We start from the raw sequence: 17,141 nt of genomic DNA on the forward strand, positions 1-17,141 counted from the left end.
AAAAAAAAAAAAAAAAAAAAAAAAGAAAGAAAGAAAGAAAGAAAGAAACTACCCAGTAAAGACATTCTTTAAACTTCTTCTAGGGAAGTCACTGCAGTATATTTGATAAATAAATAAATACCTCACAGCTATTACTTAAAGATGTGAGTCTACCCCGATTTTAAAGATATTTTTATATCCCTAACAATATGCACTTGTGAAATATAAATTGCTGTTACAGATTCATGCTATAGAAATAACAGTTAGTATTAAGATCCAACCCATGGATGAGATTTAGGAAAAAGAGAAACACTCATTTTATTTGAAAATTCTAAAGATGTTTGGTAGACCCCGAAAAAAATAGTTTTTTAATTTTAATTCTCATTAAATAATTAATTCTCATTAACTCTGGTGTGTGTTTTAACAATATGTATTTATAACATTGGGTCAGTAACATGTATTTTTTGAAGCTCTAAGGTCCATGTTTACCAACCAGTCTACAATTGTTTTGAACAACTAAACACTCATTAAGTGCATTTCAAAATATGGTTGTCTTATTTCGCTTCTCCTCTCCCAGCCTTTCTTCTCGTCAATCCCTCCTGTTTAATTTTGCTCTTTTTTTCCTCTTGAGGTAATAAACTTCCCGAACTGGGAAGAAGAAACAATCCTAAGACTCTAAGCATATAAAATAAGAACAGGGCAATTTTGAATTTGAAGTGCAGAGCTGCCCTGGAAGTCTGGCATTTGCTCATCTCGCTGTGCTTGAGCTTGACTGGAGCTCCAATCAGTGAGCAGTGGGCCAGGCTGAGAGTGTCACACGTTGAGGGCTGATATTTAGGCACAAAGGGGAAGGTAAGTGCAGAGTGCCACACTGGACTGTCAGCTTTAACTCTGAGCCGATTTACTTTGGAGCAGTGAAGTCAGAGCCCAGTCATTACTTGCGCCTGGGTTTGCTGGCTTACCCACATTATGTTCCTGCATTGTTTATTCACTATGTCGTGTTGGGGTCAATTGTGATTTAAGTGTTAATTGCTAAATGCTCTTTGTGTAATTGTTCTGTATGGGGGCAGTTCAGCTTTCCAAAATGTTTCCATCTGTTTTAGATTTTTTTTTTTAAATTCAAGATTGCATTTATTTGTGTGTGTGTTGTGTGCGTGTGACTCTAACATAGGTACATACAAACTCATATATATTCATTTACTTGTCTAACTGTTTTTGAAGGAATGAATGTGGATTAACAGTGTTATCCTTTCCTAACAATTATCTTTCGCTACTCTAGCTAGTTTAGTTCTAAAAGACAGCGCCATTGACAAGGGAAAAAAAGGGAACCTTCTCAGATTTTTCAGCTCAGCGGTGGTAACGTTGCCGTGAACACTAATGAGGGAACCCCCACTGCTTTGCCTGCTTTGTGACTTTTCTATTTCATAATTATTTTTAAAACGCAAAACGACATGAGGTAGCCTCGTCATGTCTCTACAACTTCCTGGTAGCGCCGTTCTTACCGCAGATGGCAATTTGTTCTTGTAACATATATCTCTCTCTGGCCATTTTCATCTAATTTGTATGGGTTCTACCATTTCTTTTCTCTCTTTCAGGGACCTTGCTGTGTGTGAGCTAGGGGGTGGCATGACATGCTTGGCTGGGCTCATGGTAGGTCTTTTCTCAATTCCAATCCCATTCACAGGGAGGAACAAAAGGAAAAATGTTCCAGGGCCTCCAACTGCTGGGTCAGAGAACCGTCAACAGCATCAGCTGCGGTCAAGCTGCCGGGTCTTGAGAGACCTTCTAGATTGACTTACCTTCGGATCATATTGATTTTATGGTTGCCTCGATGAGCAGAAACATTTTGCCTCAGTGTGGTCAATATCGCTTGTTGTGACATTCCAGGCCTCGCGCAGTCTTTCTTTGCCATAGTGAAAGCATTTTTTTTTTTTTTTCAGATTATAGTCCCATTTGCTAAGATACAGGAATAGCCCGGCAAATCACAGTTGGAGCACCATGATATAGCTGCTAATGTTTTGCCTGCATTATTACACCAACAAACATGATCCAGAGCGCTCAGTAATTAGATTCTTTTGAATTAGATTGGCCATTCAGGAACGTCGTTCCCCATTCTCTGGGTTCTGAGTCATGTATTCAGGAGATATTATGTAGCAGCACAGTGCATTAGACAAGTTTTTATGTCTCTACAAATAAAAGCATATTGTTACACTGATTGGCATTTGACAAACCTGTCGCTCTTATACAATGTGTCGAGGTTACAGCCCAATGTGCGAGCATGTCAAAGCTCACAAAAAAATTACCCTCACAAAGCCATCTGCCTGCAATGCAAAGTTATATGAAGGGCATCAGGCAGTCAGACAGAAGCAAGCTGAAAGGCAGAGTGACAGCCTTGTATGATGGCTCTACTAGATAAACAGAAGCCCACAAATGAAAGCCTCTCAGAATACCATCATCCGCTGTCACAATGCAATTACCGAACAGAATGATAGCAAGATAGAGGCTCCCGCAAATGGAATGATAAAAGTATTGACTGATTTGATTGAATGATTAAAATAATGCAGACATAAAATGAAAAAAGATTGAAGATTGTTACAGAGAAATAGGTGAGGAAGCATGATACTGAAGGCTTGTCACTCCTGTCTTCACTTCCACACAGACAAGCATATTTGCTCATTGTTTGCTGTGCTCCCTTTTTTTTTTCAGGTTGCTATTTCTGCAGATGTCAAAGAAGTTCTGTTAACTGATGGGAATGAAAAGGCCATCAGAAGTATCCTTATTCAGATAGAAAACGGGTTTGTTGTGCTCATTCCTTTTTCCCGGCGGAGTAACAATTGATATAAAGAAAGACAGCATGGGGCACTAAAAGAGAGCTCCTCCCCACCCACACACACATGATAAGTAATTAAGAAAAAGTAAAAATATATGAATTCATTGCGTGCTACTCCATGTTCTGCGTTCGATAGGTTTCTGTAAACACTTCTTTTTAAAAGAGCCTTATTGCCTCTGTTTCAAGGCAATAAGAAAATTTCTTTCATGATGATTTCCAAGCATTCTTGTTCTTTTATTTCCATTGAAATTGGACAGTAAATTATTTAGTACTGATTGTATTGGATATTACTGGCAAATATTAACTTCCAGCTTCATGTGTATTTCTTTTTCTACATTTGATATTATGCGTACTGTGTAATATTGTACCTACTCTCATCACCTGTGTCCCCCCACTGAAATAGCTATCAGTTCTTCATTATTTCCTTGTATTTAGGATTATGGAAGCTATCTCTTTTTTTCTGCTGTCCTATTACAGTTCAAACTCCATTATATTAGATTATGCTTTACTAATATGTACACAGAGTTCGTGAAAATTGAACGGTACTTTAACTAAGAAAGCAAGCATAATTTGTGGCTACGCTAGCAGTCGAGCTGGTTTGTTCAGGGGCAGTTAACAGCTGTTAGAAACTGAGAGGAAAAGTAGAAGACATGTTTACTTTGAGGTTTTTTTTTGTTTGTTTGTTTGTTTTTGATGTGCCTCACACTTCCATTATGCAGGAGATAGTCTACTTACTTGAATTGTAAGCCCCTAAAATCTCAAAGCTGTTTTGATTTTTGTGGCATTTTACATAAAACCGATTTTCAATTTTCTTTTTCTACCCCTGCTATGTCATTTCTTTTGAAAATAAAATTTGCAGCAGCTCCATCCGGCTGCAGGAACAGGAGAAAGGAGGTGGGAGACACACAGTCGCTAATATTGTTCAGCAGTGCTCCTCGTGTGCTCTGCCGAGCCCCACCCAGCTAATTGCCTGCCAGACTTAAAAAAAAAAAAAAATTCAGGAAGGAAAAACAGCCAATCACAATCTTGGCCTTTCACACACGAGAAAGAGATCACAAAAGGTGCTTCCTATTTTAAAATACAGGATTTTCATCATGATCTTGAGACTGTCGCAAGTTTTTCAAAATATTCCTGAAGATGATCTGATGTTGTTCCATTCAGTGTGCTTTATTCTGAGTCATTCCGTGCATGTATCATCTCCCTGTGCTCCTCCTCTTTATGTCAGGGAGGAAGCTCAGAGGAAGCTCAGGTAGGCTAGCTCAGCCCCAGGGGATGGGTTTTTTTTTTGGGGGGGGGGGCAGGATTATTGGACCAGAGAAGGTTATTTTAGCCACAAAAACTTCAGATTGGGCCTAGGAACCTGAGGCGTCTCTCAAATCAGCAGGTGTCTTATTTAATAGCATCAGAGGCCAATTAGAACTTTTATCAAACTATGGGAAACATCTGTAGTCAGTCTGCAAATTTCATTGTACTGAAATTATTGTTGAGCTAAACGGCAGAGCTTCCAAAGAAAGGAGGCAAGGCTAATGTCATTAATTAATGCACCTTTGCTTTAAACAGCAAAGATGCCACGCCAGCTCTTGAAATCAGAGAGGAAATCTCAGATTCTGTATTCATTCTGCTGGCCTTTCAAAGAAATGATTGGTACAGCCCCCTCCCAAGAAAATGGATTTTTAACATTTGGTCCTCAGAAGCTCAGCCCTGAGAGTGCTTTATTGGGCTAGGTTTTACAATGGGTTTAATATAGCAGGGTGCCAAAGAGCAGGAGGGGAAGAACTTTACAATGTAGATAAAGTAGGTCCTTTCAGGATGCAGACCCAAACTGGTAGTGTGGTTTATTTCATCGCTTAGGACTTTCCTGATGGAGTTCAGTTTGTACCACGCAGTTGTTCTATGTTTGTGTGCCTTTTTCTGTTGTAACTAGATCTAATTTTTTTTTAATTAAGAGAAAAAAGCATGCATAAAGCCTTAAAATTGGCAATGTGTTTTTTCCTGCTTTTAATACTAATGTTATTCTTGATTTGCTAACAGAGCTTACAATTGGCATTCGCTGTAATCTGTTTTACTGACTGAGGTTAATATGAATGAATTTTTTTCTAAGTGTGTGCCCACTTTCTGTAAGAATTACTAATTCACTGAATCACATACTATTGATGCATATAGATTGAAACAAACTCATTTAAAAATTACTGTTTACAGCTTTCCTTTAAAATTTTAGGAAGCCTAAATTATATAGCAGTTGTAGGATATTATTCAAAAATTACTTTCTAAAAAGTAAAAGTGGATGTCAACAAAAAAAGGGGGAGAAACATTGCCAGAAGCCAGAAAATCTCTAAGCAAAGCTGCTAATTATTCTTAATGGGCAAGATGAGCACATTAAGAAACAAATGAATACATCAGCGAAATGTAATTGAAAATCGACCTGGCAGTGGTACATCACGTCTGAGTATTTGGCCTGTATGGTATTCTCATCATTTTAAAAATTATTTTTGTTGTTCTTGGCTTCTGAATTTAATGAATCCAACTGAGTCTTCCGTCTTAGCCTCTTAGCATCCAATATTATGATTTTTAGCTTTCTTAAAAAAATAGTATTTTCTGATATTTCCTTTCCATTTGCTATTATTTTTATTTTTATTTTTTAACATGTGAGGCAATGAATGGATTAGTTTCGAATCTTTATATCACGGAAGCATGTCAACCAGTTGTGAGGTTATTGATTATCTCCCTATAAGGTATTGAACAGATTGCTTGTGTCTTCTCAAACTCTCTTCCTTGACTCTGGAAAGCTAGATGTTGATCTGAAATTTATTAAACAGAGATATCTGTAAAGAGATTAAGACTCGAGGTAAAGTCTTAATAGAAAAATGAATTTTGTAAATCCAGGCTGTTTTCTCAGACTCCTGGGTAGCCTCCTCTCGGGTTTTTCATGGTCCTTAAAGAGCATTTCTGGGTCTAGCCCAGGGTTCTCCTTCCTGAGAGCTGCACCTCCCTACAAGTGACATTTTGTCAATACCCCAAAAGAACAAAACATAAGTTAGAAATAGGGTCATTTAGTTCATCCAGTTCTCAAATTGATTCTAAAATAGTGTGAGATATGATCCTTTTTCTTTGACATTGCCCTTTTAGTGTAGTAAAGAAAGAGTTCTTCCACTGCCCATATATAATAATTATCCAAGAAAATTAGTAACTGGTGATGATAATGTTAAAATAAGGGAGAGAAATAGTATATGTGGAGCTATTATTGATGCTAAGCCTCTTACAATTATAGTGAATAAAATTAGAACCCCCACCCAAAAGTTCCTTTAACCCCCTCTGTGGCTACAATCACTAACTTCCCCAGCACACGCACCTGCCTTGATCATCCTGCACTGAGCGTGTGCTCTGCAGATGATTCCAATGCTTGGTGAGTCATTTCTTTGCGCCCCTGACCCACGTACCTTATCCCCACAGAATGCATGGTCTTGATCGTGGTCTGGATCATGATCTGGAGCTTAGGATTCTCCAAAAATTGGTAAAGCTCCTTTGCTTTTTATTTTTTTGAGACAGGGTCTCACTCTGTCACCCTGGGTAAAGTGCCCTGGTGTCGTAGTTCACAGCAATCTCAAACTCTTGGCCTTGAGCAATCCTCTTGCCTCAGCCTCTCCAGTAGCTGGGACTATAGGCTCCAATAGGACACCTCTCTAGTTTGTCTATTTTTAGTAGAGATGGAGTCCTGCTTTTGCTCAGGCTGGTCTGAAACTCCCGAGCTCAAGTGATCCACCTGCCTCGGCTTCTGCTTTACTTTTTAAGAGCTATCACTGGTTTAACAGAGTCCCTGACTTGAGTAATTAATAAATGAAGCTTTATGTGAATCGTGCAGCCTGAGCCTGAGTTGTCGCAGCCGACAACTTGGAAATCCCAGGCCAACTTCCTTTGTCCAGGCCCCTTCCTCCAAGATCAATGGCAGTTATACTTCTAGATGAGTCGTAAGGGAACTCTATGTGCCTTGTATTGGGTAGGAGCTCAAGAAGTATCTTTTAAAATTAAGTTAAAATCAATTAAACCAGTATTCATGGCATGTCATTTCTGTGCCTAAAGACACCGCAGTGAACAAGAGAGACCTGGTCTTTGTCCTTGTGGGGCCCAGATTTTGCTTTGGGTCAAACACATATATACATGTAAAAGACTAAAAAACTAAGGAGCAGAAGTTCTTTGGTTGTTTCTAATTATTTAAATTCTACAATATGGCATGCTACCCCAGGCAACAAAAATAAATAAATAAATAGCAATAAATTCTGAGCAGCTCAGAAAGAAAATAAGGCTTTCCTGCCAGACCTCATTTCACCAGCTTCTTCATCCAACCAAAGCTTTTGCCTGAATTATTTAAAAAGATAATGAATTGATATGAATAAGGCATCTAGTATGTGTCAGGCCCATCATGTGATAGTGCAGTAAGCCTGCACAGTAAGTATTGTAGTCCCCAGTTTAGAGATGGAGCTCAGAGAGGTTAATTTATCCAAGGAAACACAGCTACTGAGTATCAGAACTAGCACCAGAAGCCAGTTTCATTTGATTCAAAACTTATTGTTTCCTATTAAACCATCTGTTTTACAAAAGCTAAAACGATTTGGTAAATGTCCGCTTGTATTTCCTCAGCACCCCCAGGAACACAAGTCTCATCTGTAAATGTAAGAGCTGGTATTGCTAACAGAGAGTTCACACTGCCTCTGTTTCCTCCTCTCGATTAATTTGAGTATGAAGCACATGTAAGAATATTTTGCATCCTTAAATTAGCAAATATTATCACAGCAAGCATTTTTTAAAACCCTTTAGACATCACAATACATAAGATTTTTTAAAAAGAGTAAGATTTAGGTGGCACCTGTGGCTCAAGGAGTAGGGAGCCTGCCCCATATGCCGGAGGTGGTAGGTTCAAACCCAGCCCTGGCCAAAAACCACAAAAAAAAAAAAAAAAAAAAAAAAAAAGAGTAAGATTTAGGGCGGCGCCTATGACTCAAATGAGTAGAGTGCTGGCCCCATATACCAGAGGTGGAGGGTTCAAACCAGCCCCAGCCAAAAAAAAAAAAGTCAGATTTATAATCTCATAGTTTCCTACCCTCATTTTTGTTGCTCCAGTGAAAATAAAGAACATAAACCGAGAAAGTAGTGCTTTGTAAATCAGAGTGTTATATTAAAAATATTTTCTTGCATAAAAAACAATGCCAACACTCAAAATGTATATGCAACTATTTTTTTTTTTTAAGACAGAGTCTCACTATGTCACCCTCAGTACGGTACCATGGCATTGCAGCTCACAGCAACCTCAAACTCTTGGGCTCGAGCGATTCTCCTGCTTCAGCCTCCCAAGTAGCTGGGACTATAGGTGTCCACCACAACACCTGACTATTTTTTTGTTGTAGTTGTCATTGTTGTTTGGCAGGCCTGGGCTGGATTCGATCCCGCCAGCTCTGGTATATGTGGCTGGCACCCTAGTTGCTGAGCTACAGGTGCCAAAACTGCAACTATTGATAAATACAATGATGACTCATTGCAAGAGGAGGCTAAGATTTTAAATGGTATGGTATATACATCTACATAATTCATTTGAATGATTACTATATAAAAATACATTTCTTGGCCAGGCGTGGTGGCTCATGCCTGTAGTCCCAGCGCTATGAGAGGCCAAGGTGGGTGATTGCCTGAGCTCAGAGGTTCGAGACCAGCATGAGCTGGAGTGAGCCAGAGTGAGACCCCGTCTCTACCAAAAAAATAGCTGGGCGTTGTGGTGGGTGCCTATAGTCCCAGCTACTTGGGAGGCAAAGGGCAAGAGAATCGCTAAAGGAAGAAAGGAAAAAAAATTTAAAAAAAAAAAAAAACCAAACTTCAAACTAAGATGAGTGAAAGCCAGCTGAAATTGAAAGCAAAAAGAAATAATAAATAAACAAATAAGTAAAAATACATTTCTTAAGAATAAAAATAAACTGAAACAAAATTGAAATGGAGCCCCCCTCCTGAACTGTGCTTTATTTGAGAAGAAAATCTAGAGATTGAATTCTGGTTTCCTTTTAGCCACAAGCACATATCTGGTAGCTCTGGAAGTCCAGTTGCCCAGATTGGAGATGATTGCTCTGTATTCATTTAATCAGAAATCGCATTAAGGCTTTCTTTGCACCCAGCCCCTCCCACAGAAGTCTTCCAGGAGGTGGGTGCAGTTCAGGGAACACAATTTGGTCTGCCATGTTGAACACTATCTTGGACATATTGACTCAATTTGATTGGATTTCCTTTATTACCCTGAGGTGACACAGAAGTATGATAAAATCTATTACTGGATACAGTGCCATTCAGAAGAGCCATCAGAATCTGACCTAAAGTAAAGGCTGGGGTGCAGGATATCAGAATTTATCTCTTAAGGTAATATTTAATAATACTATTGCCATTTTTTCCTCTTTGTACTTGTTTTCATATTAAAAAACCCTCCTAAACCACAAAGCATATTTCCTGCCCCATTCTAAAAATAAAGCAGCGTAAATACTGCTGTGAATTTTTTTATTAAAAAACATTGCTTCTAGAATATAAATACATATGCTTACATCAGCCTGACCACCTGGGGTCCCAGGTTTATAAATTGTATAAAAGTATATAGCATTAAGATGTTTACTAAAAATTATTAATAGGCTTTCTGAATTATATAATTTAACTTCCTTGTGACTATTTTATAAAAAGTATTACCTCCACTAACAAAATAATATGTTTTGCTTGATAGATTAGTCATGTACTCACACGACACTACAGGTGTACCTGGTACATTATGGCATGCAGTTGGATACCATGGAAACTCTTGAGTAGGGTGTGGCCCTACTGTGGGGGAACTTAATCAAAAACAGTTGTCAGTGACTCTTTCCTAATTTTGTTCCTCTCAGAATAAGGATGTCAGCTGTCCTGTTCTGCAAGACATTTCATTTAGAAGACTTTCCTGAAATACTTTCTTCCTGAAATAGACAGAACTGTAGGCCGATGTGTCATTTTAGTTAATCAAAACAAGTAGGCAAATTAGTCTCTTTTATTTTTTTAATGAATGTAATTTAACGGTATTTAATTTGCATACAGGAAAGTTCACCCAGGAAAAAAAAAAGTCTGCATTATAGCACTTTTGTAAACCTCAACAAAGCCCTTCATTAGGAGACCTAATTGATTTTCCTACCCACTCCTGGGGGAAGAAAGCTATCACAGTACCTGCTTATTCACTCAGAGAAAAAATGGGTGTGCCTAGTGGTTCAAGCAGAGATTTGGGTTAAAACGTCCTGTGGCTCTGTTCTTGGAGGGAGATCTTGGCCACGGCTTGCTTTGAGCACTCAGGAAATCTGTTTTTCTGAGCAATAGGAGAATATCACTTGTCCGCTTGGTGTCCTCCCCATGGGCCCAATTTAGTTCAGCTTGCAGCCTTCACTGGAATTATTTCATTTCTTGTTTATTTAAACCTGCCTCATTTCAAAAGAGGGATTTTGAGAGTTCTTACAGTGGCACATAGAATATACAATATAAAATAGATGAGAAAGTGAGGCCAGTTGGAAATTAGAATGCCAGGAAAATATGATCAAGCAGCCATGAAGAGAGTTCAGTACAGAAAACACATGCCATAGGAGCTCTTGTGGTTGTTAGAATTGGGTCATACGTACTTTTGGCTCTGAGTTTCACAGGGGCCACAGCAAAGAGAGAAAGAGGAACAGCTATCAAATGTATAGTGCCCAGGAGCTAAAGCAACATCAATTGATCTCTAGTCCACCTTGTTCTGCATCAAAATCTGATGATTTTTTCCATGGGTCCTCATAGAGATGGTGCTGTGTGTTGTAATGAATCAGCCCCTCAAAATGGCTCTTTTGTGCAAGTCCTTACATGCCAGCAGATGGCCAAAAGCCAAAGCGTAAGTCTATAAAGACAGTTCTCAGGAGACCTTTCACTGGATTGATTTGCTTCTTCAGTAATTCATTTTCTCCCAAAGATTCCCCAAGTTTGTCTCCATCTTTTTCTTCTTACTTCTTCCCAAGTCTCTCCCTGCCGCTCATCCCACCCTCCCTACTGACTGGAAATACTCCATCTTGGAAAGTCTCAGAAGACTAATATGGTCCCCCCTAACCCCACCGACTGGCACCTGTGTAACAGTCATTCCCCTTGACCCAGTAGCTCTGGCCCTTGCCGCGATGCTACCTGAATGAATGTACATTTCACAGGTAACAAACCTGCAGCCCAGGGAATCAGAAGAGCTTGCCTGTAGCAAGTCAGCACCTGATGGTAGAGCCAGGGCTGTGCCCTTCTCCTACCTCACATCCTACAGCTTTTCCCTTTCCACTGTGCTGACCACTGTGTCTGTGGGCCTTTTTCTGAATCAGTTGACAGTTGCTGGAGAAACTTTCTTAACTGTGTCCTACAGACGTGAGAGACATCATCACAAGGAATCGGAAGGCTGGTGTGTTTAAGACTCGGGAAGTATCAAGCTGGTAAGATACCTTTCTGTATTCAAACATTCAATTAAAACCGCTTTTCTTGATACTATGGGGAATTATTAACAATAATGGCTAGCCTTTATTGAGGAGTTACTGTATATCAGGCACTGTTTTAAACACTTTATAAGTAGTATCTCATATAATGCTCACAAAACTCCTATGAGTCAGGCAGACACTCTCATTATCTCTAATTAATTGATGAGAAAACTGAAGGTAAGTATTTATATGGTAGCACCTCCACAGTTGACCACCTCCCTGCATTGGCCACCTCCTTGAATTGACCTAATTTTCATAAACCAGGCATACTCCACATGTATGTATCAAAACAGCAGGCCTAGCTCCTTATGTTGACCAGTTTGTTACAGTGCCTTGGATGGTCAAGTTACAGAGGTTCTACTGTCTACGTGCATTAAACACCAGGTAGAGGATGGCTGAGATTGTACAATATAAGATTGAGAGAAGCCCACCCTAGGAACTCCTCAAGTGGCTTTATTCCACTGGTTCTCAACCTAGGGGCAGTTTTGCCTCCCGAGGGAATTTTGGCATCCTCTGGAAACATTTTTCTTATTGTCATCACTTGGGGGAAGGAGGGGGAGTGTTGCTACTGGCACCTAGTGGTAGAGGCCAGGGATTCCACTAAATATCCTACAGTGTACAAGTCAGCCCCCTACCACCAAGAAGTCTCTGGCCCCAAATGCCAGTACTGGCCAGACTCAGAAGCCCTGCTCTTCTGTGATGTTAAGATAGTCTAGGTATCCATTCCCTTTTAGATTCTGCTAATTCTTAGCCAAACTGGGAGAAATGTTTACCCTCAGCCAAAAGAGTGGTTCTGTTCTGTGATGCTTTATTTTTGCCCTGTTGGTAATGGACCTGGAGGAATGAGTAATCATTTAGTAGTTTTCACACAAAATAGCTATATTTGTGGATTTTCCTCGTGCATTTAACCACAGACTTATTAGAGCAATTCCATTTTTAACTAGTTATTACTATTACTCTGTCATCCTTTGGTAATTTAAGTGCTCCTTATGTTGAGGACGCCTTCCCTCATCAGCTGCCCAGTTTGATTTAAAAAAAAAAAGAGAGATGGATGAACAACTACAACACTTAAAATCCTAAGTGGACAACATTCTGATGTGAGGGCTATGGAACAGTAATCATTTTTTTCTCCGATGTTAGTTGGTGAACGTAATGGCGTGTCAGTACATATCTTTTAAATCCTGCATTTAGAATGCTCAGAGTAGGCTGATGGCACAGGGGGCAGCATGCTCCGTGTTTCTCATATAAACGAACAAACCAGTTCCGCTTTGCAGAAAATCCTGAGTAGGTTCAGAGACAGAGAAAAGTCTGCCCTTCCCTGTGTGGTCTTCATCCTTAGGGCAGCCTTCCCTCCACAGTGTAGACAGCCAGACCCTCTGGAGAGGACTTCATTTTTGAACATGATTTTCAACTAGGTCTTTTAGTTATCAATCAAAAGCACATTTTCCACATTGCCCTCATTTACATTTATTTAATGCTGATGGTCATTTGTGACCAGTTGAGTGTATTTCGGCATATGGCATCAGGAAATAATAGATTTCAGCTTCATGCTGTGAAAAGAGATTGTGTTTTTACAAGACATAATGTTGTTTACTGGGTGTTAATAATCACTAATTAATAAACATATCCAGACTTCTAAAATGTTGCACTGTGAGGAATAAAAATGTCAAGTGTTTAACTTACAGAGCACAATAGTATTTTCTATCATCACTTCATAAAATAATTGTTACATGAAGAAGCTTTCCTCAGCACAGGTCATATTCTAAATGCTTAATACACGGCCTTTGTTTCTATTTTTCTGCTCTCAAAAACGCAGTTTCTAAACATATTGTTCCAATAGGTACCTGGACATACAGTCTTTCTGTCAGTAATCATATAAGAACCTCCAAGATGAGGGATTTTTTTTTCTGTCTTAATCTCATACTAATTGTGGTGAGTTTTGTCTTTTAACCACAGCAAGAATTTTGTCAAAAATCTACTGAAGCACTTGCTAGAAAACAGGTAGATGAATCAGTCCTTGAAATTCCTTGATCTTATCCTAAGGAGCTAACTTGACCGCTTACCTGTTAGGAAGCTCAGAGAAATTGCCAACCAGTGGTGGAATAATCAGCATTCTCCTCCATCCACCGCTTTCCCACCCATAACCAGTACAATGTGATGAAAGTATTAGTTCCATGAGAGAAGAAATAAAAGGAAACCATTCACAAAAGAACTAAGATAGAGCTCAATATTCTTTTTTAGTGCCTCAATGCATATGCAGAATTTCTCTTCTAAATTGGAGGTGTGGAATAACAGTAGCGACAGATAACTAAGAGGTATTTACTGGAGCTACAAAGCCCACACGTGAGCCAAGTATTTCTGCTATTAAAAAGCACTTCAGAGCTGGACATGAAGTTTGTAACAGCTGAATGTCTCTTGTGACTTCATTTGCAGAGAAGACGTAGAAGCTGAAAGGAGAGTAAGTGATGTGAGAACTGTGAGCACAAGAAATGATGTTTTTGAAAAGACATGGCAGGTGCCCAGAAGTTTGACTGGTGTCCAAGCTCCCCTTCCCGCTAGTGGGACAATGTTCTCAGTAACTACCAGGATTTCTCTGGCGACCGGCCTCTTCCTACCTCTTATACAGGGACAGTTCCTGGTTGTGTGGGGCCGGAAACTTATCTTGAGGCTCTCTTTAGAGGGATGAATTGTGTTATACCTTACATTAGTAAATTTTATAGAAACATATGATTGTGCAAATACATCACTAAGACTTCCTTGAAGGGCCTTGTGAGAGTCTCTGACACTGAAGCTTCTTCATTAGCCTCACAGGAAATCCAGCCGTCTCCTAACATCGACCTTCCTTGCCTAGAGTAACTCTCTTCCCTCATATACCAAACTTTCTTGCTCCCCCGACCCACTTTAATCCAAGTCTGATTGTTGCTGAATATGAAAGACATATTTGTGAAAGTCTAGAAGCCTTAGCCCTGGTGTGATCTAGGAACCGTAGATGTGACAGATTATATTCCTACATCTCAAAGATCTTGATGCGATCATTTGATGGTGGTTTATTTGTTGGCCCATCCATGCCGCTATCCATTCATTGAACAAATACTTTACTTTTGGAAAAATGTTTTCCAAAGTACTTTACTTTTGGAAATACAAATATGGAGTTATCTAAAGCAATTCTTGAACGAAAGAAAATTATGTTTCTAAATGTAGCGAAAGATTGACGAAAGAGCAAAGATATTTACAGCATCTCAATTGTTGGGTTTACATGAAGCTGTCTTCAAAACTGTGACTGTCTAATAAAGAACGATTTGATCCTTTTGAGGTCTGCATATTTCTAAGTCTTCCAGAATTGGTGAATAGCGTCATTCTCTGGTTAATATTAGTTAAAAGTTACAATTTTTAAAAAATCTCTTACATTTCCCCTGCTATGATGGAAGTTTCACTTAGAGCGTGTGTGAAAGTTGCTGGTGAATTTTAGGCTTATGACTTTTATTATTCTTTAATAAACTGAGTTTAGCAAAATGTGGAACTTATTTTAAGATTTTTTTATAACCCATAAATTTTACCTTTATGTGGGCCTCCAGAATTGCCTCTTGGTCCCATTGTCCTGTTGTTATTTAAGATTTATATCAGGGGTGTCCAACCTGTAGCCTGCGGCCACATACAAATTACATGAGGCCTGTTTGCTTATCTGTAGTGTTAGATATTGCAAAAAGTATAGGGACCTTTTTATGTGCTCATCAGCTTTTGTTAGTGTTTGTGTATTTAATGTGTGGCCCCAAACAACTCTTATTCTTCCAATGTGGAGCAGAAAAAAGAAAAAAGGTTGGACACCCCTAATTTATATCTTTTTCTAGTCTCAGTCTCCTTTAGAAGTTAAAATGGGGGCTCGGCATCTGTAGCTCAGCAGCGAGGGTGCCAGCCACATATACCAGGGCTGACAGGTTCGAACCCAGCCCGGGGCCTGCCAAACAACAATGACAACTACAACAAAAAAATAGCCAAGCATTGTGGCAGGCACCTGTAGTCCCAGCTACTTGGGAGGTTGAGCCAAGAGAATTGCTTAAGCCCAAGAGTCGGAGATTGCTGTGAGCTGTGATGCCACGGCACTCTACCCAATGTGACATAGTGAGACTCTGTCTGAAAAAAAAAGAAGAAGTTAAAATGGGGATATGGAAAATGATTATTTGAAGGTGGGTCCCAACCAAGTGGGATCTAATGGCTGCTTTTTCCAGACCTTCTGCAGTCTGCCCTCATCTTCTCATGCCATCTGACCACCACCCCCTCCTTTGCCCACCCAAGCCTCCGTCCTCACTTGCCTCCCAACATATCTGGTCTTTGCCAATCTTGGTACCCTTCTCCTTCATCCATGCAAATCCCTCCTTCCTGGATGGCTCAAGTACCAGGTCCCCCTGCCTTCTCAGACTGTTTCAGCCTGTCCCAATCTTCTCTTTAACTTCTGTTGGCCTTAGAATAGTAGCACAGTTTAACATGGCTCATTGTCTTATTATTCAAAGCATGTTGGCTTTGTTTCTGTGTTCACTGGATCAGTCACTTGTTGACGGGTATTTTTATCACTTCTGTTTGCCAAGTACTAGGTGCTGCAGATGCCATGGCGAACAAGACTGAGAAAGCCCATGCCTTTTTTGAGTTTACATCTAGGGGGGAAAGACAGATAACTTTTTTGAAGGCAAGGATTCTACTTATGTCGTTTTCCTCCCTGAAGCAATTAATAGGCTTTACCCTTGGTATGGGAAAGCTGTGTATTTGGAGCACATTTTGAAAGACATGAGTCCATAAGGCTTATAGAACCAAACAATTTTTAGTAGAAGAAAGTCAAGCTCTGGAGATTCAGACATCACTTTGTATATCAGATAGCTGACTTTCATTTCAGGAGTGGCCTCTTCTCAGGCATGCACCTGTGGTGTCTTAGACTGTCAACTGACAGTGTGAGCAGGCGTTTATCTGTTCTTTGTCAGATTGAAGAGGAAGGTTAGTAGAAGGTAACTGAGATAAGGAAGCTAAGGGCTCTCTTTAAGAAATTTTCTGATAAAATGTACCTGTGAGTTTGACTAGAATTACAGTAAAAGAGTCTCAAGAACTGCTGAGCATTCTAGAGATGCCACCGTCCTGTTTTCTTCCTTTGCTATCTTGGCTATGACAAAATGAAATTATTATGTGTACTTCCTGTTACTAACATAGGACCTTGTTGATTTGCTTGACAAGTTTATAGAAGGGCTCATATCCCTACTCTTTAGTGTTTTACCCTGCAGAAACCAACTCCCACAGGAATGTTACCCAGCTTCTGATATTCTGATAGAGTTGTCCTTTTTGTGTTAAAAGGAGCCAGATTTTAAAATTTGGAGACATTGTATTTTTTAGAGACTTTCTTAATCTACAGTGGATTGAAAAATGGAGTCCTTTTCTTTTAGAATAACATTGTGTTGACCTTTCAGACTTGCCTATTCCTATTCTTTTTTTTTTTTTTTCCCCTCCCCCCCCAACCTATTCCTATTCTTAACCAAGGGCAAAATCTCACCACCAAACCCGGGCCTATACAGACAGCTGGGTGTTCACATCAGGTTGGCGTTTTCTCTGTGAAAATGTCTTCCAATTTTAAGAGAAAAACTAAACTCTTCTGCCTTCACAGAATTTTATATAAGTTACATATCAGTAAAAATGTCTATATTTTTAAAGGAGTTCTTCACTTAAAAATAAACAGGGACGGCTTGATGCCTGTGGCTCAAGTGGCTAAGGCGCCAGCCACATACACCTAAGGTGGTGGGTTCAAATCCAGCCTGGGCCTGCCAAACAACAATGAC

General features: G+C 39.6%; 1 protein-coding gene across 1 annotated transcript in view; it reads left to right on the top strand.

The window, feature by feature from the left end:
- LOC100954184 (calmodulin-lysine N-methyltransferase) overlaps positions 1-17,141 on the top strand; it is a 66,637-nt gene that overhangs the window by 9,196 nt on the left and 40,300 nt on the right. The window contains exons 3-5 of the mRNA XM_023512061.1: positions 1,575-1,629; positions 2,686-2,749; positions 11,220-11,286. Of these exons, the coding sequence (XP_023367829.1) occupies positions 1,575-1,629; positions 2,686-2,749; positions 11,220-11,286 (186 nt within the window). The remainder of the gene's footprint in view (positions 1-1,574; positions 1,630-2,685; positions 2,750-11,219; positions 11,287-17,141) is intronic.

The sequence above is a fragment of the Otolemur garnettii genome, unplaced genomic scaffold (assembly GCF_000181295.1).
Source record: "Otolemur garnettii isolate 467f Iridium unplaced genomic scaffold, OtoGar3 scaffold00024, whole genome shotgun sequence".
NCBI classification, from domain to species: Eukaryota; Metazoa; Chordata; class Mammalia; order Primates; family Galagidae; genus Otolemur; species Otolemur garnettii.